This window comes from Cebus imitator, unplaced genomic scaffold (assembly GCF_001604975.1).
Source record: "Cebus imitator isolate Cc_AM_T3 unplaced genomic scaffold, Cebus_imitator-1.0 Scaffold54, whole genome shotgun sequence".
Lineage (NCBI taxonomy): Eukaryota > Metazoa > Chordata > Mammalia > Primates > Cebidae > Cebus > Cebus imitator.
The window spans coordinates 1,565,057-1,589,581 of record NW_016107369.1 but is presented as its reverse complement, the minus strand read 5'-3'; the positions used below and the strand labels follow the sequence as shown (position 1 = coordinate 1,589,581).

At 41.3% G+C, this 24,525-nt stretch overlaps 1 protein-coding gene across 1 annotated transcript in view; it reads right to left on the bottom strand.

Moving 5' to 3' along the window:
* Positions 1-24,525, bottom strand: part of SPTLC2 (serine palmitoyltransferase long chain base subunit 2) — a 122,240-nt gene that overhangs the window by 43,178 nt on the left and 54,537 nt on the right. Inside the window, exons 7-9 of the mRNA XM_017528537.2 lie at positions 19,919-20,024; positions 16,274-16,493; positions 13,064-13,190 (exon numbers count right to left, since the gene is read on the bottom strand). Coding sequence (XP_017384026.1) covers positions 13,064-13,190; positions 16,274-16,493; positions 19,919-20,024 — 453 coding nt within the window. The remainder of the gene's footprint in view (positions 1-13,063; positions 13,191-16,273; positions 16,494-19,918; positions 20,025-24,525) is intronic.

Here is a 24,525-nt window from a genome sequence, read left to right as displayed (position 1 = left end):
TGGGATTACAGGCACGCGCCCCCATGCCCAGCTAATGTTTTGTATTTTTAGTAGAGACGGGGTTTCACCGTGTTGACCAGGATGGTCTCGATCTCTTGACCTCATGATCCACCCGCCTCAGCCTCCCAAAGTGCTGGGATTACAGGCTTGAGCCACTGCGCCCAGCCCTATTTCTTCTGTTTTTTGTTTTTGTTTTTGTTTTTTTTCACATTATCTCAGAGAAAGATAATGAATCTTATCTAAAAGCTCAAAATGGGCCCGGCGTGGTGGCTCAAGCCTGTAATCCCAGCACTTTGGGAGGCCGAGGCGGGTGGATCACGAGGTCATGAGATCGAGACCATCCTGGTCAACACGGTGAAACCCCGTCTCTACTAAAAATACAAAACATTAGCTGGGCATGGGGGAGTGTGCCTGTAATCCCAGCGACTCAGGAGGTTGAGGCAAGAGAATTGCCTGAACCCAGGAGGCGGAGGCTGCGGTGAGCCGAGATCGTGCCATTGCACTCCAGCCTGGGTAACAAGAGCAAAACTCCGTTTCAAAAAAAATAAATAAATAAAAATAAAAGCTCAAAATGAAAATAAAAGAAACACTAGCTAAAAGATAGGACAGACTGATTTTAACAAGTTTCCCGTAAGTCCTAACCAAATGGTACTGGAAAATCTTTCTGTTAAGTACAAGTAAATAAATGGACCTTCAACAGGCTCTTTACAAGGGAAGGCATTTCCATGTCCCAGTGAACAGTCTTGTAAAAGAGAGATTTACAAAGGACTTCCAGGAAGCAAGAGTTCAGTAATTTTTTTAACACTGAAGCAACGTGAAAGGGAACTAGGTTTACCATCTCCAAGATATAACCCCTATTTTGCTAGACTATTGACAAATATCAAAGTGCTCAGCCGGGGCAACTGTCAAGCTAAAGCTAAAGAACATCAAAGCAAACAGATCTGCCTCTTCATACCCTAGGGATACTGTTCTAAAGCAGGCCCTTGGTTTCTTATCTCCCTGCAAGAACTAGAGCTGCTTTTGCTAACACCAAGTACTGCACAGTAAATTCCTTTTAAAAGCACGGTTTATCACTTCCACTCTCTTGTGGCTTAATCCTTTAATTCATTTCAATGCCAGAAACTAGGATTTCCTGAGGACTGTCACAGGATGCAGGGGCCAAGCTTAAAGTTGTTGATTCAATATAATCAGAAGTTTAAAAAAACGGTTGCTAATGCACAACCAGAAACAGAGGGCCCTCCACCGAAGGCAGAAAAGAGGCCATACCTTTGAAAGAGCAAGGAACTGAGTTTTAACTGATGCCAACCCACAGGCAGCACAGAAAGTCTTTTGTTTGTTTGACTGTTTATTTGTTTATTTTTGAGACCAAGTCTTACTCTGTCACCTGGATTGGGGCACAGTGGCATGTTCTCAGCTCACTGCAACCTCCGCCTCCTGGGTTCAAGCTCTTCGCCTGCTTCAGCCTCCTGAGTAGCTAGGATTACAGGCGTGGGCCACTACACCCGGCTAATTTTTGTATTTTTAGTAGGGGTGGGGTTTCACTATGTTGGCCAGGCCGGTCTCCAACTCTTGATCGCAAGTGATCCACCCACCTCGGCCTCAGAAAGACTATTCTACTGACCTCTGCTGGGGTTGGAGCATATCACAGGCTACTCTGAGAATTAAAGAGATAACGAGTGTGAACAGTGTAGTAATGTATCTACCCACAGGTGATGATGGCTAGCAAGTAAAGCTAATCTCTGATAAAGGCTTGGCTTGGATTTAAATTAACAGTTTTAGAGGTAGAAGGTAAGACAATAAGACAATCAGAGTTTCACAAAACAACTAATATTAAACATTTAAAAAGGGGGCAAGGCCATTTTTATTGCTAACAATACAAGTGCTTGCAAACACCAAGGACTCTTTATGTACTAAAGAATTTGAGAATTAATAGGTTATAAAAATATAAGTAGCCAAGAAAAGTAAAACAAAAATAATTAATTCCAACTAGCCTTAAGAATCATGACCACAGATCTCTGAATACTTAGTTCTGTTTTTCTCCTGCACTTCATTGGTTTCTAACTTCTCCACCTATGCCGCTGATTCAATCAGCAAGAATCATCAGCTGTCCAGAAGGCAGTGTCAGCACCCCAGGCATTCAGAGTTCCAGAAACAACCAAAAATGGCAACTTAGCTCTGCCACCAAACTCCTGTCTTACAAGCCAAACATTTCCCTCATTTATATATCTTGACTTCCAATTTCTTTTCCTTTTTCAATTGCCATCAATCAGTAGAGTTGCTTTAGTTGTCTCTGAGGTAAACAAGTCAAAAAAAAAAAAAAAAAAGATAACCCTCCTTTTTTTCTTTTTTCTAGAGATAGGTTTTCCTCACCAAGCTGGAACGCAGTGGCGTGATCATAGCTGGGCTCATGCGATCCCCCTGTCCTGGCCTTTCAAGTAGCTAGGATTACAGATGTGCACTACCACACTTGGCTTATTTTTAGAATTTTTTTTTTTTGAGACGGAGTTTCACTCTTGTTACCCAGGCTGGAGTGCAATGGCGCGATCTCGGCTCACCGCAACCTCCGACTCCTGGGTTCAGGCAATTCTCCTGCCTCAGCCTCCTGAGTAGCTGGGATTACAGGCCCACGCCACCATGCCCAGCTGAATTTTTGTATTTTTAGTAGAGACGGGGTTTCACCATGTTGACCAGGATGGTCTCGATCTCTTGCCCTCGTGATCCACCCGCCATGGCCTCCCAAAGTGCTGGGATTACAGGCTTGAGCCACCGCGCCCGGCCTTAGAATTTTTTTTAGAGACAAGAGTCTCACACTATGTCACCCAGACTGGTCTCAAACTCCTGGCCTCAAGTGATCCTCCAGCTTCAGCCTCCCAAAATGTTAGAATTACAGGTATGAGCCACCATGCCCAGTTTTCCTTTCAATGCATATTCTAGGGCCTCATCCACCAAGACTCAGTGGTGTGGGTGAAACAAACTAGAATCTTAATTTTTATCAGGCTCTACAGCAGTGGTTCTGAACTGGGGCATTATATTAGAAGCACCTGGGTGCTTTTAAATGACACCATGCCATGGCAGGGAGGCCTCACCTCGAGATATTCAATGAGTCTGCAGCAGGTCTCTGACACTGGCACGTTTTTTTAAGCTTTCCTTTGTGTAAGCAAGGAATGAACCACTGTACTAAAAGTATCTCTGATGCAGGTGGTCCATGGACAAAGTTTGAGAACAGGGGCTTTAAAGAGTTCATGTTAATAAGGTCCTTCTGAACCTCTGGCAAAGACTCTCTCCTTGGACCAAACTTGAGTCAGGCTCCTCTCGGAGTCCTTTCTGGTAAGGTCCTGACCTTGGCCCTCCTTCTCTATTCTTGTAGAATCCAGTTTGAGCAATAATCCTGCTAAGTCAGGTTAGAGAAAATCCCCTACCTGACTACCCCTGGTTTCTTATCACCCAGGCCTACTTTCAACAAGAATGCTGAAGGCAAGCATCTCCCTTACCCCAGATGTTTCCTCTTGGGATTTTTCTATCCACTCACTCCCACCCACTTGGCTGTAAATCTTCACCTGTCCTTACTGGAGTCAGACTGCAGCCCACCCTCTCTACCGCACTGGAAGATGCCATTGCAGTGGTCCCTATACTTATCACCATGGCCCCCTTGAATGAAGAAGTCTGCCTTATCCTATTTAACAAGTGCCAGGGATAATTTTTTCTTTAACACCTCACTCTACTGCCAAAGTAGGTGGAAGGGAGATAGATACAAATAAAATATTTAGATAATCAGAAAAACCATAGGTGACAACTTCGGGAGGCCAAGGCAGTAGATCACCTGAGGTCAGGAGTTCAAGACCAGCCTGACCAACATAGTGAAGCCCCGTCCCTATTAACACAAACCCCATTTACTAACACAAACCCTGTCTCTAAAAACATAAAAATCAGTGTGGTGACATGCACCTGTAGTCCCAGTTATTCCGGAGGCTGAGGCAGAAGAATTGCTTGAACCGGGGAGGTGAAGGTTGCAGTGAGCCAAGATTTTGCCACTGCACCCCAGCCTGGGTGACAGAGTGTGACTCCTTCTCAAAAAGCAAAAAAATAAACAAACAAAGTGATAAGAAGAAAAGACTCAAGTAAAGGTCCTATGTTTCAGGTAAACAGTAACTGAACAAATCAAATTGTGGGGGGAAAATACTTAAATTTACAGCAGTCCCTGCCAGAGTGATCAGACAAGAGAAGGACATAAAAGGCATCTAAGTAGAAAAAAAAGTCAAATTTCTGTCTTCACTGACAATATCTATACCTAGAAAACCCTAAAGATGCCACCAAAAGGCTTGTATACCTGATAAATTACTTCAGTAAAGTTTCAGGATACAAAATCAATATATAAAAATCAGTAGCATTTCTATAGACCAATAATGTTCAAGGTAAGAGCCAAATCAAGAACACAATTCCATTTATAATGGCCACACACACACACACAAGCTAGGACTATATCTAACCAAAGAAGTAAAAGATCTTTACAAGGAGAAGTTACAAAACACTGCTGAAAGAAATCAGCACAAACAAATGACACAAACAAGTGGAAAAACATTCCGTGCTCATGGATTGGATTGGAGGAATCACTATCATTAAAAAGGCTACACTGCCCAAAACAATCTACAGATTCAATGCCATTCCTATCAAACTGCCAACATCATTTTACAAAGAATTAGAAAAAACTATTATAAAATTTATAAGAAATCAAAAAAGAGCCTGAATAACCAAAGTAATCCTATGCAAAAAGAACAAAGCTGGAGGCATTACATTATCCATTTTCAAACTATACTACAATACTATGATAACCAAAACAGCATGGTACTGTACAAAAACAGACATATAGACCAATGGAACAGAATAGAGAACCCAGAAATAAAGCCACACACCTATAACCAATTGATCTTCAACAAGTTGACAAAAATAAGCAATAGGAAAGGACTCCCTATTAAGTGGTGCTGGGATAACTGGCAACTGTGTATGTATGCACAAGAATGACCCTGGATACCTACCTATCACCTATACAAAAAATTAACTACCTACACAAAAATTAACTCAAGATGGATTAAACGTGTAAATGTAAGACCTCAGACTATAAAAAGGAAATACACTTCTAGACACTGGCCTTGGTAAAGATTTTATGACTAAGTCCTCAAAATCAACTCCAACAAAAATAAAAATTGACAAGTGGGACCTAATGAAAGAGCTTCTGCACAGCAAATGAAACTATCAGCTGAGTAAACAGGCACCTATAGAATGGGAGAAAATATTTGCAATCTATGCATCTGATAAAGGTCTAGTATCCAGAATCTATATGGAACTTAAATCAATAAGCAAAAACCAAGGAACTCCATTAAAAAGTGGGAAAAGGACACGAACAGACACTTCAAAATAAAACACACACGTGGCCAACAAACATAAAAAAATGCTCAATATCTCTAATTATCAGAGAAACGCAAATCAGAATCACTGAGGTACCATCTCTCAGCAGTCAGAATGGCTATTAAAAAGTAAAAAAATAACAGACGATGATGCTGCAGGGAAAAGGAAATGCTTATACACTGTTTGTGGGAACGTAAATTAGTTTAGCCACTGTGGAAAGCAGTTTGGAGAGTTCTCAAAGCACTAAAAATGAACTGCCATTCGACCCAGCAATCCCATTATGGGAGTATATGCTTACCTCAAAAAATAAATTGTTCTACCAAAAAGACATGTACTCATATGTTCTTTGTTGTTGTTGTTGTTGTTGTTGAGATGGAGTCTTGCTCTGTCACTCAGGCTGGAGTGCAGTGGAACAATCTCGGCTCACTGCAACCTCCACTTCCAGGGTTCAAGCAATTCTCCTGCCTAAGCCTCCTCCTGAGTAGCTGGAATTTACAGGTGCATGCCACCACGCCTGGCTAATTTTTTTTTGTATTTTCGTTTCACCATGTTGGTGAGGGCTGGTTGTGAGCTCCTGACCTCATGACCCACCCGCCTCAGCCTCCCAAAGTGCTGGGATTACAGGTGTGAGCCACTGCACCCAGTTGCACTAACATGTTCACTGCAGTACTATTCACAATAGCAAAGACAGGGAATCAACCTAAGTGCCCATCAACAGTGGACTGGATAAAGAAAATGTGGTATACACACATACCACAGAATACTACACAACCATAAAAATAACAAAATCATGTCTTTGCAGCAACATGGATGCAGCTGGAGGCCATTATCCTAAATGAATTAATGCAGAAAAAGAAAACCAAATACCACATGTTCTCACTTATAAGTGTAAGCTTAACACTGGGTACACATGGACATAAAGAGATGGTAACAAAAGACATTGGGGACTATGGGGTGGAGGGGTTGGGGAGGTGGGAGGATAAGGGTTAAATCACTACCTATTGGGTACAATGTGCACTACCTGGTGATGGGTTCAATTGTACTCCAAACCTCAGCATCACACAAGACACTCTTATAACAAACCTGTACAATGTACCCCATAAATCGAAAATAAAAACTGAAGGCTGGGTATGGTGGCTCATGCCTGGAATCCCAGTACTTTGGGAGACTAAGGCAAGTGGATCACTTGATGTCAGGAGTTCAAGACCAGCCTGGCCAACATGGTGAAACCCTGTCTCTACTAAAAATACAAAAAATTAGCAGGGCATGATGGTGGGCGCCTGTAGTCCCAGCTATTTGGGAGGCTGAGGCAGAAGAATTGCTTGAACGTGGGAGGCAGAGGTTGCAGTGAGTCAAGATCGTGCCACTGCACTCCAACCTGGGTGTCAGAGCAAGGCTCCATCTCAAAAAAATTTTTAGGCTAGGCGTGGTGGCTCACGCCTGTAATCCTAGTACTTTGGGAGGCCGAGGAGGGTGGATCACCTGAGGTCAGGAGTTCAAGACCAGCCTGGCCACCATCGTGAAACCCCATCTTAAAAAAAAAAATTTAATTTTTAAAAATTAAAAATTAAATTAAAATTACAAGACAAATGTTACTATTAAATAAAACTAATTTATCCACTTCAATCTTTAAAAAAAACACAAAATTTGACTTGCAGTATTTTAAGAGCTTAGTTTCCTCATAGCATCTTACCACATCTCCAAAATGAGGGACATCTAGTCCAGGGCTCCTTTCCTATCCCAAAAGAACACACTTAAACTATTTATGTTTCATAGGAAGAACAATATTCTACACAGTGAACAAGCCTACATTTGTGCAAAGGTTAGCTTCCAGCCTGCTGCCTGTAAGCACCTTTTTTTTTTTCGAGATGGAGTTTTGCTCTTGTTGCCCAGGCTGGAGTGCAATGGTGTGATCTCCACTCACTGCAACCTCTGCCTCCCGGGTTCGAGCAATTCTCCTGCCTCTGACTCCTGAGTAGCTGGGATTATAGGCATGTGCCACCATGCCTGGTTAATTTTGCATTTTTAGTAGCGTCGGGGTTTCTCCATGTCAGTCAACCTCAGGTAATCTGCCTGCCTCCCAAAGTGCTGGGATTACAGGCGTGAGCCTGTGGGCACCTTAATAGTTAGCTGTAAACTAACTCTGAAATAAGACACAAAAGGAGAGTCTGCTCTTATTGCAAGAAAGTTTTAATAGCATCTGGATTTGGAAGAAAGAAATAGCAGTGGAATAAAAAATAGATACACCATGTTGCAAAAGCTCTTGAGTATTCAGAATAGATTTCTGAAGCAGAAAGGTGGTGAAAGGGGTTACTCATACATGGGGAGAAAACAGGAAGGCAAATGTCCAAAAAGGGCTTTCATTTTTTGGGCTGATTACTCAAAATTAAACTTTGGAAAATTAGCAGAAAATTACAGATTATAAAATAGTCTGTTTTAATAAAATTCTAACTATCGTCATGCAGTCTCAGAATTAGAAGCAGATTGAGTTAGAAAAGCTACATTCTAGTTGGAGACAAGATATTGAGTAAACTTGCCCCTTATGTGAGCTCATATATCACCACCTGTAAGGTGGTCATATTGCTTGCAATTTCAGAAAGCTTAAGCCATTGGTTAAAATGCCTCTTGTGCTCAATAATGAAGAAGCTACTTTACAAAAGGAAAATCTTTTCTTTTTCTTTGATTGTTGGTCATTTACTAGAGTGATAGTATCCACAGAAAAATTTCAATTTATATAGAAAGTTATATAAGAAATCTAAGATAGGAGTTTGTTTCAAAAAATTAGCTGGTTTTGAGGAAGTTTAAGGTTTTAGAGGAGTGGGAGTGAGTGAAGGAGGAGGCTGTAGAAGAGAGAGGAGGAGGAAATTAAGAAAACACAGCTGAACAAAGGAAGAATTTATCCATGGCTCTGAGACTAGTTCTTGCCAGGAATCTTACCTCTACTACTGGGACTGTTTTTTCAAAGGGAAAGATCACCTATTGTTCAACTCTGCATCTACCACTCCGCGTATCTACCACTCTGTAAAGTAGTTGCTTGATAAATGTTTACCAAATGGTGAAGTAAGTATTTTTTTTTAAACAATAGCATTCTAGGCGGAAAGTCACAAAACAGGAGGAATCTAGTCTGATTCCCAGTATAAGATAAACTGCTATAGTGTATGTAAGAATAAAACTGTGCTTACCAGAAAACTTAATATATATTTTGATGAATTTCTAATGTAAAATAAATTACTTTAAAACACAATAAAGAAAAAAGTCAACACCCAAACGTTCCTGGGCTCAGCAAGCATGGTGCTTGGTGGGACGGTTAAAAGCCGTCAGCCCCCAAGGACAGGCAGGAAAAGTCTCTATCTAGGCCCCCTCACAGTAAGGCTGTGTTTTTTCAACACTTCTAACCCTTCTGCATAGGAATCCTGGAATGCTTTTTCTTTTCTTTTCTTTTCTTTTTTGAGACAAGGTCTCACTATGTTGCCCAGGCTGGAGTGCAGTGGCTATTCACAGGTGTAATCCCACTACTGATCAGAAGTGGAAGTTTTAACCTGCTCGGCTTCCAACCTGGACCAATTCACCCCTCCTTAGGCAACCTGGTGGTCCATTACTTCTGGGAGGTCATCATACTGATGGCTGAACTTGATGCAGTGTCTGGCACAGTGCGCTACAGCCCAGAACTCTGGGGTTCAAGCGATCCTTCCACCTCAGCCCCCTGAGTAGCTGGGCCTCCAGGCAAGTACCACTGAACTATCCTGGAATGCCTTTTTTTTTTTTTTTTAAAGCGTCTCAGTTCTCTGGTATTCTCAAGGTGATCATGTAACACCTCATTAACAAGTCTATTACCAGAATTAATTCAAAGGAGCCAAACCTAATTTTAATTAAACCTCAATCTGCTCAGGGTAGTCTTTTTTCTCCTACATCAGTAGCTGCCTGCATGTGCCCAGTTCCTTTCAAAACAAAGAAGTACAAAACTCTGTTAAGTGTTCTGTCATTATTTAAAAATTTATCTATTAAAATGTACCTAACTAGTTAACTTGGTTCCATAATTTGGTTATTCTGGCTTAACATTCAACTATTCAAGCAATTTTACAATAAAGTACTTGAAGAACCCACTGATTTTCTAGTATTTCCAATCATGCATGCATGCATTTATTCATTCGTTCATTCAATAAATTTACTGAAGGGATCCTAGATGTCACATACTAAGCTGGATGCTATGCATGTTATTAACTACACCTTTGAACGGAAGTAAAATACATCAAAGCACAGTTCTGGAAAATGGAGAAACAAAATTTTAGTTTATTTGGTCAAAAATTTTGGCTTGATTCTTAAGTAGATATTACAGCTAAATTCCATTAGTGGACATGGATTAGTGATGTGTAAAGTCAAAGCTAGAATTTCAAATGTCTAATAGACTTTGTCAGAATTTCTTAGGCCTCATTTTTTTTCCCACTCCCTGGCCTGTGCTAACTCAATATTCCTATTCCAGGTACAGAATTTCTGGCAGCACAACTTCCATTCATCATTATCTCACCTGGGATCCTAGTGAAGCTGCCTTTCACTCTGTCAACCTAGTCACATATCCTGTTCTTCCTTGGCAAAAGTATAGAAACTGGAGGGGAAATGTGGAAAAGGTTGGGAGGAAGGGGAAAGGAGTATCACAAAGTCACGTGGAAACTGGATCTCACCTTCCCTTGCATGCTGCAGCTTTTTCTGAAGGCTCTGCATTCACACACAAGAGCAACATTTCTTCACACAAAAAGATGAAAACATTTAACAATAAGCAACCGCATGCTGTCTATGTATGTGTTTAAGCCTTACTTTCAATATCAACTCTGGAACTCAACAATAACGAAGTTTTCATCGTAAAAGTAATATATTCACTGATACGGTTTGGATGTTTGTCCTCTCCAAATCACAGGTTGGAATGTGATCACCAATGATGGAGGTGGCGTCTGGTGGGAGGTGTCTGGATCATGGGGCGGATCCCTCATGAATGGCTTGCTGCCATCCTTAGGTAATGATTGAGTTCTTGCTCTGAGTTGTCTCAAGATCTGATTGTTTAAAAGAGAATGGTACTTCCCCTTTTTTGACTCCATCTCAAAAAAAAAAAAAAGTCACAAATTCTTTGACATGCCTCCATTGGGGAGGTGGAATCTAGCTCCCCATCCCTTCAATCTGAGATGGCCTTAGTGACCTGCTTGTTAACAACAGGTCAGAAAAGGTCATGGGGTTTGCACCAGGTTCTCTGAAATGCATTCTCTCTGAAGCATCCTTTCTGGGTACCCAGTCACAACGTTATGAGGAGCCCAAGCCACATGGAAAGGATACATGCATGATGATGCTCTGGTCAACAGCCTCAGCTGAGCCTGGCTCCAAGTCACTCCAGCCCAGGTGACATGTGAGTAGAGAAGCCTCCGGATGATGCCAACCCCCAACCATCTCAGTATTTCCATACACTTGAGTTTTCCAGGTTAGCTCCAGACAATGGAGCAAAGACAAGTCATCCCTGCTATGCCCTGACAGAATTCCTGACCTGTGGCATCTGTGAGCATAATCAGATGGCTGTTGTGTCACAGCACTAAACTTTGGGGTGGCAAGAGGCAAAAACTAGAAAACTGGTGCTGACCCAAACATCTACTTACCACATTTCATTTTCTCACTACCAGCACAGCCCAGATTTCATCATTTAGTGCAGATAAGTCATTTATCTGTAGGTAACGTGTCACACAGATCCATGTTGTAGAACAGGGCAAAGATATTTTCCAGTGTTAACTTTGATAGCTCTTAGCCATTTCTTAGTCACCTAAACCTGTGTGTTCAATCAATAAAGTAAATGTGCCAATGTGACGTAACTAGAGAAATGCTAGCTATATGTATACACATGTGTGTATATATGTCTACCTCTCAGGTTCAAACACACTATTTCCACTAACACCACATCAGAAGGAGAGGAGATAAAGCTATAATTATTACTAATAGGGAGCTACTCAGAGGTTCCACAATGTTTTTACGACATTAATAAAACAACTTCTTCAGGGAATTAATTCACAAAACTGAAAATGATCACACTTCACTATTTCTAAAAATCTCTCATTAGAGAAAACAAGGATCTAGCACAGACCAGAAAAAATGTTAAGGCAAAATTCTGATTTAAGAAAACAGTCGGCCAGGTACAGTGGCTCACAGCTGTAATCCCAGCACTTTGGGAGGCCAAGGCAGGTGGATCATGAGGTCAGGAGTTCAAGACCAACCTGACCATGTTGGTGAAAGCCCGTCTCTACTAAAAATACAAAACTTAGCTGGGCATGGTGGCAGGTGCCTGTAATCCCAGCTACTCAGGAGGCTGAGACAGAGAACTGTTTGAATTCCCTCGAATTGCAACTTCAGGAGGCGAAGGTTGCAGTGAGCCAAGATTGTGCCACTGCACTCCAGCCTGGGCGGGCAACACAGGGAAACTCCATCTCAAAAAAACAAAAAAACAAAAAAAAAAGAAAGAAAAGGAAAACAGTCAGCTGGGCATGGTGGCCCATACCTGTAATCCCAGCACTTTGGAAAGCCAGGGCAGGCAAATCACTTGAGCCCAGGAGTTCAAGACTAGCCTAGGCAACATGGTGAAACCCCACCTCTACAAAAAATACAAAAAAATTGGCCAGGTATGGTGGCACACTCCTGTGGTCCCAGCTACTTGGGAGGCTGAAGCAGGAGAATCCTGTGAACCTGGGAAGTGGAGGTTGCTGTGAGCTGAAATCGCACCACTGTACTCCAGCCTGGGTGACAGAGCAAGACTCTGTCTAGGAAAAAAAAAAAAAAAAGAAAGAGAAGAGAAGAGAAAAGAAAACAGTCGTAAACCAATCAAAAGGTACCACTTTATTCAATCCAAACCAAATCAATCTTACAACAAAGTATTACATAACTGTACAGTGTAGAGCTCACGGCTGATAATGTGCAATCTTTTACAAATGCCAAACTGACTTTACAAGCATTACAAAAGCAACAAGTGAAATTATTTTCTTATAACGTGCAATGAAAACATTTTTTAAAGTAAAAATAGACAACCAATTGCTCCCCTTTTAGTACCACTGTTCAGCAGTCAATGCTGCCCTCTGGTGATGCCGAATCAAAGTCAAATGTCAGAAAGTGAACACTACACTTTATTGTTCATGTAGTATATCTAAGTCAAGGCATGTAGTTGGGACTACAAATCCCATCAAAGACAAAATAAACTGATTCAGGATGTCATTTATTATCTATGTGAAATTAGAAACTCTTTAAAAAGGCATTAAATCAGGAATACTAACTTATGAAAACAGCAGCTCTTAACTACGCTGTTAATGAAACATCACTAACAGTGAATTACAACCTCACATAAAATTATGCAATTCAAGAAAAACCCTGAAGCATATCACCTCTGAGTTGAGAGGGTATGTAGGATAGTAAGAGTAAAGCCTCCCATCTATAAACAAGAAAATTCCACAGGAAGTGAGCCAGGGTTGTTGTCATGGCGTATGTATCAAACACACTAAAAAGTGTCCATGGAAACCACAAACCAGCCAGCTTTGCCTAGTCGTAAACCTGACTCTTTATTTTAGGAAAAAAAACTCTCTAAAAGCAGCACATTTGGCTGCTAACTGGACTTATGCAATGTTTCCAAAAAACAAAGACTTACCAAGGCTGGTGCCATCCTGCCCCATGATACACTTCATCGAGGTGATGATCTGCTCCACTACGGGAGGTGACAGTGACGTGGCATACACTGCACTATGAGAATGTGTTCGCAGGTAGTCTATCAGCTCCTGGGGAGTTCACAGAGGCAGATAAGTAGAGACAATTCTTGCATTCACTGGCAATGTCAGTGCTTTCCTTCTAAGTTCTAGAGGACTCCTCACTTCAATGGCACTGGAATAGGGACACTAATACTGAGATGCAAGGTCAACCAACATGGTCAAAGCATACTGCTGGCAACAACTGAGTCAGAAACATGGCAAAGTTCCTAGGTTTGGTTTTGTTTCTTAAACATGGAACAATATAGGAGAAAAACTAGTTTTTTAAAAATCCCTCTAAATTTGGAGACTTTATCATTTAAAGTTAGAAATATGGCTGGGCACAGTGGCTCAGGCCTGTAATCTCAGCACTTTGGGAGGCCGAGGTGAGTGGATCAACTGAGGTCAGGAGTTCGAGACCGGCCTGACCAACATAGTGAAACCCTATCTCTACTAAAAATACAAAAATTAGCTGTGTGTGGAGGCAGGCATCTGTAATCCCAGCTACTTGGGAGGCTGAGGCAGGAGAATCACTTGAACTCGGGAGGCGGAGGTTACAGTGAGCCCAGATTACACTCCAGCCTGGGTGACAGTGTGACACTCTGTCTCAAAAAAAAAAAAGTTAGAAATAAATGAACAAGGTTAAACAAGAAGGTATTTGGATTGCTTTTTAGATATATGATTTAATTCCAAGTATCACAGAAAGTGTCATCTGCAGCTCTCTCTGTTCCTGTAAAGCCCATCCTTATACCCCTAAATAACAGTTCTCTAACATCAACTTTAAGGACATTAGAACTTCCGCCTGATATGCAGAGATGTATAAAATGATATAAATGTTAAAGAAATTAAATGGAAATGTATAAGGTCTTTCATTAGAATGCCAATGACACCATACTGAATAAAGTAAAACTCTGATTTACAAGATTTCAAAAAACAATTGTATATCCCTACTCTCTGATATCTTTTGATTTTACCAATCTTTAAAATGTGCACACAAGAAGCTTATGTACCAGAACAAATCTGGGAGACACAAAATGTGTTTATAAAACGGTTTTATCTAAAAAATATTAATAGTTAAAAAAAAAAAAAACCTGAAAGCACAAATATATTTTACTTAATATTATCCCAGAGTATTATTTTTCTATCTTTTGGTTCACAGTCACAAAGCTCACTAAAAAACAACTAACTCTCCAAAGTGAGCCTGGTTGCATTACCAAAAAGGTAAATTTGAGATAAAAATCTATCAAACCTGATTAAAAGTCACTGAAAATGAGTTCTCTGTAAAAGGCAATCAATTATCAAAAGAATGACCTTTTTTCTGAGACAGGGTCTTGCTTTGTTGCCCAGGCTGGAGTGCAGTGATGTAATCATGGCTCACTGCATCCTTGATCTCCCAGGATCAAGCAATCCTCTCGTCTCAGCCTCCCCTGTACCTGGGACTACAGGCATGTGCCATCACACCCAGCTAATTTTTTTACTTTTTTGTAGAGATGAAGCTCCACTGTGTTGCCCAGGCTGGTCTCCCTGGGCTCAAGTCTTTAATTCTCCCACTCAGCCTCTCAAAATGCTGGGATTATAGGTATGAGCCACCGTGCCCAGCATACACATTCTTTAAGACTCCCAATATTGAGTTTTAAAGCAAAATTAAGAACATTCATGAGCACCTCCTCCGTGTCATATACAAATACCTGACATACATTATTTTTTCCCTAATGTTGCAATGTTTAAAAATAACAGCTTCATTGAGATATAAGCCACATACCACATAATTCACCATTTTAAGGTACAATTCAGTGGTTTCTAGTATATCCAGAGTTGTGCCACTATTACTACTAATTTTAGAACATTTCCATAACCCTGAAAGGAAACCTCACACCCATTAGCATTCACTTTCTTTTTCTTTCTTTTTTTTTTTTTGAGATGGAGTTTCGCTCTTGTTACCCAGGCTGGAGTGCAATGGCGTGATCTCGGCTCACCGCAACCTCTGCCTCCTGGGTTCAGGCAATTCTCCTGCCTCAGCCTCCTGAGTAGCTGGGACTACAGGCATGCGCCACCATGCCCAGCTAATTTTTTGTATTTTTAGTAGAGACGGGGTTTCACCATGTTGACCAGGATGGTCTCGATCTCTTGACCTCGTGATCCACCCGCCTCGGCCTCCCAAAGTGCTGGGATTACAGGCTTGAGCCACCGCGCCCGGCCTGCATTCACTTTCTATTTCTCCATCCGGTCCGCCTCCAGCAGCTACTAATCTACTTTCTGTTTCTATGCTTATTCTAGATATCACATATTTTAAAACGTGCAATATGTGACTTTTTGTGACTAATTTTTTTCACTTACCATAATGTTTTTAAGGCGCACCCATGTTGTAGCATGGACATATATTACTTTTTAAACCCTTACTACAATCTTACAAGCTAGCCATTTTTATCTATATTTTACTGACAAGGCAACTGGAAGGTTAAATGTTTTCCCTAAGGTCTAACAAAGCAAGCAGAGAAATACTCACACCCAGTCTCTGTCCTTATGGTTCACCATTTCCACCTTATGGTTCACCATTTCCACCATGCCACACAGATTCTTACTTGCATCAAAATTCACTATATGATTTTTTTTCTGACTACAAAAACCCAGGAGACAACTACATAGTTTAAAATCTGAAAAATACAATGCTTTCTAGTACCCCAGAGCTGGCACAACCTTTTTCCTTCCTGTCTCCATGTCCACTCATTTGTGTCCAAGGGCAAGGTGACCTGCTATTCCCACGGGCTCCCATGACAACCCCACTGTTTTTGAAACTGTGAGCACAATGCAAACCGAACAGAAGGCTGGGGCAAGCAGGGAGCACCACTGTGTGTTCCTTCACACAAGAGGGTATTCTATATTTCAGATCAGCATGTAGCTTAGAAAGAAGCTCGAGTAAGAAAACAACAAACAATGAACAGAACCAGCCTTTAGTTCAGTGAGGAGAGATTAGAGTCACTCATTAGTATTATGAGCCTAAACCACGGGCAAATTCAGGGACATTGCAGTTCAGGGCCCCATCTGCTAAGCATGAAGTACCAAATCTAGTTAACAGTAACTGTATCTCTAATCACTCATTCTCATGGCTCATTTACCTTCTTGCCTCCAATGTATCCTCCAGAAGCACCAAAACTCTTTGTGAATGTTCCCATCATAACATCCACATCCTCAGGATCCAGGCCAAAGTACTCCACCACACCCCGGCCTGTGGGGCCCAAGGCCCCAATGCTGTGAGCCTCATCCAGATACAAGTATGCCTTGTATTTCTTCTTGAGGGCAATCACTTCAGGAAGGCGAACAATAGATCCTTCCATGCTGGCAAAACATGAAAAAAATATATATAAACATATATACATTGAGACTAACTGGGAGTCTGGCACTTCATCAAGTTTACTACTTCTGTTTTTTTTTTTTTTCCTTGAGACAGAGTTTCATTCTGTCGTCCAGGCTGGAGTGCAGTGGCACAATCTCGGCTCAATGCAACCTCTAACTCCCGGGTTCAAGTGATTCTCGTGCCTCAGCCTCTCAAGTAGCTGGGACTATAGGCACGCCCTACCACACCCAGCTAATTTTTATATTTTTAGCAAGCAGGGGGTTTCACCATGTTTCCCAGGCTAGTCTCAAACTCCTGGCCTCAAGTGATATACCCCCTTGGCCTCTCAAAGTGCTGGGATTATATGCATAAGCCACCATGCCTGGCTGAGTTTATTGGTTTTTAAATGGTCTGACCTGTGATTTTTTTTGTTTTTTTTTTTTTCGTTTTTTCTTTAACACGAAAACCTGAATAATGACCTGTGATTTTTTTTTTTTTTTTTTGACAGAGTCTCGCTTTATCACCCAGGCTGGAGTGCAGTGACTCTATCTCAGCTCACTGCAACCTCTGCCTCCAGGGTTCAAGTGATTCTCCTGACTCAGCCTCCTGAGTAGCCGGGACTACAAGTTCGTGCCATCACACATGGCTAATTTTTTTTTAATATTTAGTAGAAGTGAGATTTCACTGTATTAGCCAGGATGGTCTCGATCTCCTGACCTCATGATCTGCCTGCCTTGGTCTCCCAAACTGCTGGGATTGCAGGCATGAGTGACCATGCCCCGCCACATCTGTGGTTTTAAACTGGCAAAGGTAGATTACACCATGGTAAGGCAAAAGACTAGGGGAAAAAAAAAAATACCCATGCTGCAGAAAGAAATTCCACTGAGTTTCATATATGAATGTTTAAAACATTACCTGTACTCTTTAAAAAACAAACAAACAAACAAACAAAAACATGTATTCCTAGACAGAGTGACTTTTGAAGACTATAAAACTTCAGCATGGATAGAATTATAAAATCTTGGATCTATGTGATACCTCATGGAAGCACAGAATCATGGGGCAAAATAACAAACTACCCAAACAGAAGAAAAATGTCAGAAATGGAAAATAATAGGAAAGTAATAAACTAGGATTCTGTGATTCCTAATTTTCACTTTCATTTGTATCTGTCACTGTGTGGCTCAAAGAAAGTCACACGTTTTCTTCACCTGCAAAATAAAAGAATGGAATTATATAATCCTCCCCCCCCCAAAAAAAAGACTAGGGGAAAGGAAATTGGATATTTTAAAATAAGCACTGGGGTGGGCACGGTGGCTCAAGCCTGTAATCCCAGCACTTTGGGAGGCCAAGGCGGGTGGATCACGAGGTCAAGAGATCGAGACCATCCCGGTCAACATGGTGAAACCCCGTCTCTACTAAAAATACAAAAAACATTAGCTGGGCATGGTGGCGCGTGCCTGTAATCCCAGCTACTCAGGAGGTTGAGGCAGGAGAATTGCCTGAACCCAAGAGGCGGAGGTTGCGGTGAGCCGAGATCGCGTCATTGCACTCCAGCCTGGGTAACAAGAGCGAAACTCCGTCTCAAAATAAATAAAATAAAATAAAATGAAATAAAATAAAATAAGCACTGGCTGAGTGTGGTGGCTCAGCAATTCAGAGGGCTGTAATCCCAGCATTTTGGAGGGGCTGTAATCCCAGAAATTTGTGGGGCTGAGGTAGGCGGATCACTTGAAGTCAGGAGTTCAAGACCTGCCTGGCCAACATGGTGAAACCCCATCTCTACTAAAAATAAAAAAATTAGCTGGGCATGGTGGCACATACCTGTAATCCCAGCTATTCAGGTGGCTGAGGCAGGAGAACCAGGAGGTGGAGGTTGCAGTGAGCTGAGATTGCACCACTGCACTCCAGTCTGGGCAACATAGTAAGATCCCGTTTCAAAACAGAAAATAAAAACAAAAAACAAAACAAAACAAAAAAAACACCAGCAACAACCAAAAACACACAAGCACCAAACACGAGCAATCTTTTTTTTCTTTTTTTAAGATGGGGTTCACCATGATGGCCAGGCTGGTCTTGAACTCCTGACCTCAGGTGATCCACCCACCTCAGCCTCCCAAAGTGCTTGGATTACAGGCGTGAGCCACCGCGCCAGGCCAACATGAGCAATCTTAATTCATGACAAAAAGAATTACGTTCATGGCAGATTCTTCTAAAGGTTGTAACTACAGGCAACATGTGACTTTGCATCACATTGCACAGGCAATTAAAATGACACAAAAGAACAAAAAAAAATTAGGTGGTTAAATATGTGTAAAAGCTGTAAAGTTTGGCCGGGGCACGGTGGCTCACGCCTGTAATCACAGCATTTTGGGAGGCTGAGATGGGCGGATCATGAAGTCAGGAGTTTGAGACCAGCCTGGCCAACATGGTGAAACTCCATCTCTACTAAAAATACAAAAATTAGCTGGGCATGGTGGCATGCGCCTGCAATCCCAGCTACTCGGGAGAATGAGGCAAGAGAATCGCTTTAACCTGGAGGTGGAGGTTGTGATGAGCCAAGGTCGCACCATTGCAGTCCAGCCTAGGTGACAGAGTGAGACTGTGTCTCAAACAAAAAATAAAAATAAAAACAAAAATATTTTATTTTGGTTAACCTTTACAGCTTTTTTTAAAAATTATTATTTTAACAGAGTCTTGCTCTGTCACCAGGATGGAGTGCAGTAACCCAATCTTGGCTCACTGAAACCTCTGCCTCCCAGGTTCAAGTGATTTTCCTGCCTCAGCCTCCCAAGTAGCTGGGACTACAGGCGTGCGCCAGCACGACCAGCTAATTTTTGTATTTTTAGTAGCGATGGGGTTTCACCATGTTGACCAGGATGATATTGATCTCTTGACCTTGTGATCCGCCTGCCTCGGCCTCCCAAAGTGCTGGGATTACAGGCGTGAGCCACTGTGCCCAGCCTATTTATTTATTTGTATAGAGACAGGCTTTCACTATGTTGCCCAAGCTGGTTTCGAACTCCTGGCCTCAAGCAACCTCTGCCTTGACCTCCCAAAGTGCTGGGATTACAGGTGTGAGTCACTGCACTCAGCCTAAAATATTTATTAAAGTTAACTGACATATAATTTGTTTTGACATATTCCAGTCCTTGCCCCTACATATAAGTTCCCTCTACAAACTGGAAAAATAAAAGACCCAAACAGAAAGGGTATTTGGGGACTATGTAGTATAATGGAAAGAATAAGGAAGAACCAGACAAAAAGACTTCTGTTCTAATGCTGACTCTGTTTCCAGGTATTTTAGTGACTTATAAACAGTCTCCTTAGTTTCCAGAGGAGGCCAGAGTATTGTTCCATTCAGTTAAAAAATTCTGTGACTTAATGGGCCCAACTCACAAAAGTAAGAATAATAAAGCAGGATTACCTATATATTCCTTCCACAAGGATTAGAATTTTCTTCCAGGGCCTTCGTGTCCGAGGCTGACCATAAACAATGGCATCTTTCAATAGCTTCTCTAGGCTTTGCATGTCTACAGCACGCAAAAAAAGAAGAGTCACACAGTATCTTCTTCATTCCTAACTTTATTCTAGAAATGCAGAGATATATTTCTCATTCAGAAAGTGCATCTCAGATAGCAAAGGACATAATTAGAATTCGGCAGAAAAAAGCGAGGCAAATAGGTGAATTATTGCCACCTTGAATTGAAATCCAAAAGGTAACTAATGTTCAAAACCACTGAAACTTGACTAAATGACTGTGGTGGTTGATTCAGTTCATCAGCTTGCTTATAAAATGACCTATGTCTCATGTTGAATACCCTGCCATTAAGTTAGCTTTTTTGTGTTAATCAAAAAATACAGAATCAAACCGTATAGCTAATCCTAGTGAGTCATTCAGGAAAAAAAGTGCATAAAAAAGAGCAAGAGAGTGTGATAAACTATCACACACACATATACCTCCTAAAAATCAAACGCAAGGGGTAAAAAACTTCACAGTGCATGCTCCATTTCTTTTCACCTAGGACGTACTCAATAAATGCTTGTTAAAGAGCTTTATTTTGGTACCGGGTTAAAAATACGCCCATCTAAAAAAAAAAATGCATCCATCTAAGGCATGTATGAGTCTTTGTGTTAAGCAAGCTTTACAATCAGTTGATATTGTTCCATGTTTGACTTCATCTGTTGTCTATAAACAACCAAGTTCTTGTGGTTCTGTTGGTTCTTACGATGGTTACTGGGCCTGGAAGGAACTTGGCTGCTACTGCCATTATTGATGATCATAATTTCCTTGTTAAAGACAAATGCTTTGCAGACCATTGCAGCCACACTACATATTTCATACTTAAAACAGATGCCCTGAAATGAAGTCCTTAAAAAAAAAAAAAAAGAAAAAAAACTCCCCAAATTTAAGCAACATTAAGCGTGGGGAATACTTAATAGGGGTGGGAGACATTCCATCATAAAATCTTTTTTTTTTTTTTGAGACAGAGTCTCCCCCTGTCACCCAAGCTGGAGTGCAATGGGATGAACTCAGCTCACTGCAACCTCTGCCTCCCAGGTTCAAGTGATTCTCTTGACTCAGCCTCCCAAGGAGCTGGGATTACCAGCACCCACCATCATACCAAGATAATTTTGTATTTTTGTAGAGATGGGGTTTCACCCTGTTAGCCAGGCTGATTTTGAACTCCTGACCTCAGGTGATCTGTCTGCCTTGGCCTCCCAGAGTGCTGGGATTACAGGTGCTACCCACCGTGCCTGGCCCTATCATAAAATCTGATTTTGTATTCTGTATTTCTCAGAAGGGGTTATAAAACTACATGGTTTTGTTCTTTGCAGAAAACAATTTTGACAGAAAAAGAAATAAGGTAATAAAAACACAAAACACAAACACAAATAAGATAGCCTAAGGTTGTGACTGTGTTAAACTTTCAGCAATTTTTTTTTTTTTTAAATAGATGGGGTTTCACCATGTTGGTCAGGCTGGTCTTGAACTCCCGACCTCAGGTGATCTGCCCGCCTTGGCCTCCAAAGTGCTTGGATTACAGGCGTGAGTCACCACACCCGGCAGATTCAGTAATTTTTAAGAAAAAATCTGCATACGACCTAACCAAGATTCAGGAGAGATTCCCCACAGAAGTAAATATGTCCTGACTCAAAGCCTCCTGTTTTTTCTTTCTTTCTTTTTGAGACAGAGTCTCACTCTGTTGCCAAGGCTCGAGTACAGTGGTGTGATCTCTGCTCACTGAAACCTCCACCTCCCAGATTTTCTGGCCTCAGCCTCCTGAGTAGCCAGGATTACTGGTGCCTGCCACCACACTTAGCTAATTTTTGTATTTTTATTAGAGGCGGGGTTTCACCATGTTGGCCAGGATGGTATCGAACTCCTGCCCTCAGGTAATCCACTTTCCTCGGCCTCCGAAAGTCCTGCAAAGCCTTCAGTTCTCAGGCAGAGAGCAATGTACGGCAATCAGCTGAAGACAACTAAAAATGTATGAATTATTTTAGTTTTCTATGTTTATATACAGAAGGAGGAGAAAAATAATACTGGTCAAAATTTTAGATAAAAGAAGTATCAGCCAGGTGTGGTGGCTCACGCCTTTAAATCTCTGTACTTTGGGAGATAGAGGTGGGTACATCACTTAAGGTCAGGAGTTCTAGCCAACATGGCAAAACCCCGTCTCTACTAAAAATACAAAAAAATTAGCTGGGTGTGGTGGTGTTATCCTAGCTACTTGGGAGGCTGAGACATCGGAATCACTTAAACCCAGGAGGCTGAGGTTGCAGTGAGCTGAGACTGCACCACTGCACTCCAGCCTGGGTGACAGAGTGAGGCCCTGTCTCAAAAACAAACAAAAAATGAAGTATCTATAGCAGAATGCTTAACCGTATTACCCACTTAGAAAAAAAAAATTCAACCTCTCTCCAATGTTATACCCCCAAATTCCACATAAATTATTTATTTATTTATTTGTTTTTATATAGAGACTGGGTTTCACCATGTTGAACAGACTGGTCTCGAACTCCTAACCGCAGGTAATCCACCTGCCTCGACCTCCCAAAGTACTGGGATTACAGGCTTGAGCCACCGCACCCATTCCACATAAATTTAAACAAAAATATATTGCAAAACTCCCAGAAGAAAGCAGGAGAGAATAATCTTATGATCTGAGAATGAGGAAGGTATTGTGTAAAATCCAAAAGTCGTAAAACAATAAGTGTGGCAACAAAAATACTTTAATGAGTCTGCACAGCAAGACACTGAAAACCAAGTAAAAAATATAAAAATAGTGCAGTCTGGGCATGGTAAATAACTCCTGTAATCCCAGCATTTTGGGAGGCTGAAACCAGAGGATCCTTTGAGCCTAAGAGTTCAAGACCAACCTGGGTAACACAGGGAGACTTCATCTCTATAAAAAATAAAAAAAACTAGCCCAGTATGGTGGTGCATGCCTACAGTCCCAGCTACTTGGGAGGCCAAGGCAGAAGAATCATTTGAGCACAGGAGGTCAAGGCTGTGGTGAGTCGAGATTGTGCTACTGCACTCCAGCCTGGGTGACAGAGCAAGACCCTGTCTCAAAACAAACAAACAAAAAGTAACATAAAGGAAAAAATAATTAATATTAAGGGGTTCTATAATCAATAAAAAATAGAAACAATTTGAAAATGGCCAATTTATAAAGTAAGAAATATAAACACATTAGCTTACAAGTAGGGTTTAAAAAACAGATACAATAAAAATGTTAAAAGTTGCTCTATACCTAATAAACAATGAAATAAAAATTAACATATTATTTACTCAGTTAGATCTGGAAAGATTTAAAATAATTCCACTGTAGTCTATGTTGGTCATCGAGTAGAAACGGTCGATCTCATGTTGTTGAGTAAAAATTCATATAAGACACAAGCATGTGTATGTTCACTGCAGCACTATTCACAACAACAAAGACATAGAATCAACCTAAATGTCCATTAACAGTAGACTCGATTAAAAAAATGTGAAGCCAGGCGCGGTGGCTCATGCCCATAATCCCACCACTGGGAGGCTGAGGTGGGTGGACTGCTTGAGCACAGAAGTTCAAGACCAGCTGGGGCAACATGGTGAAACCCCATCTCTACAAAAAACCAAAACAACAACAAAAAAGCCTGGCCAGGTGTGGTGAAACACAACTGTAGTTGTAGTTACTAGGGTGGCTGAGGTGAGAGAATCGCTTGAGCTGCAGAGGTGGAGGCTGCAGTGAGCTGAGTTCATGCCAATGCATGCCAGCCTGGGTAACAAAACAAGATTCTGTCTCAAAAAATATATATATATTAGGTACATATACACCATGGAATACTATGTAGCCATAAAAAAGAATGAAATCATGTCCTTTGCAGCAATATCGATGTAGCTGGAAACCATTATCTAAAGCAAACTAACATAGAAACAGAAAACCAAATAGCACATGTTCTCACTTATACGTGGGAGCTAAACATTGAGTACATACAGACAAGAAGAAGGGAACTACAGACACTGGGGCCTACTTGAGGGTGAGCCAGGGAGGAGGACGGTAAGGATCAAAAAACTACCTGTCAGGTACTATGCTGATTACCTGGGTGACGAAATAATCTGTACACCAAACCCCCGAGACATGCAATTTACCTATGTAACAAACATGTACCCCTGAACCTAAAATAAAAGTGAAAAAAAAGTTCATACGATGCTTAGAGGCAATTTGGAAAAGTATTAAAAATGTATACTCTCTTTTAACCACGCATTCTGAGACTGCTAGAAATTTAACCTAAGGCACTACAGGCACTAACCAGATGATTGTACAAAACTATGAGTGTAGTGCTGTTTCCAGTAGAAAAATGTACAAAGAACGTTGATGTCCAACTGACGGGGCAATTAAAGGAGGGCACATACAAGCATTGACTGCCACACTGGTATGAAAGAATGAAGTAGGGTCACACGTACTGACAAACAACAATCACAGTATATTGTGGGGGAAAAAAAAAACTATCGTCCCAGCTACTCAGGAGGTGGAGGCGGGA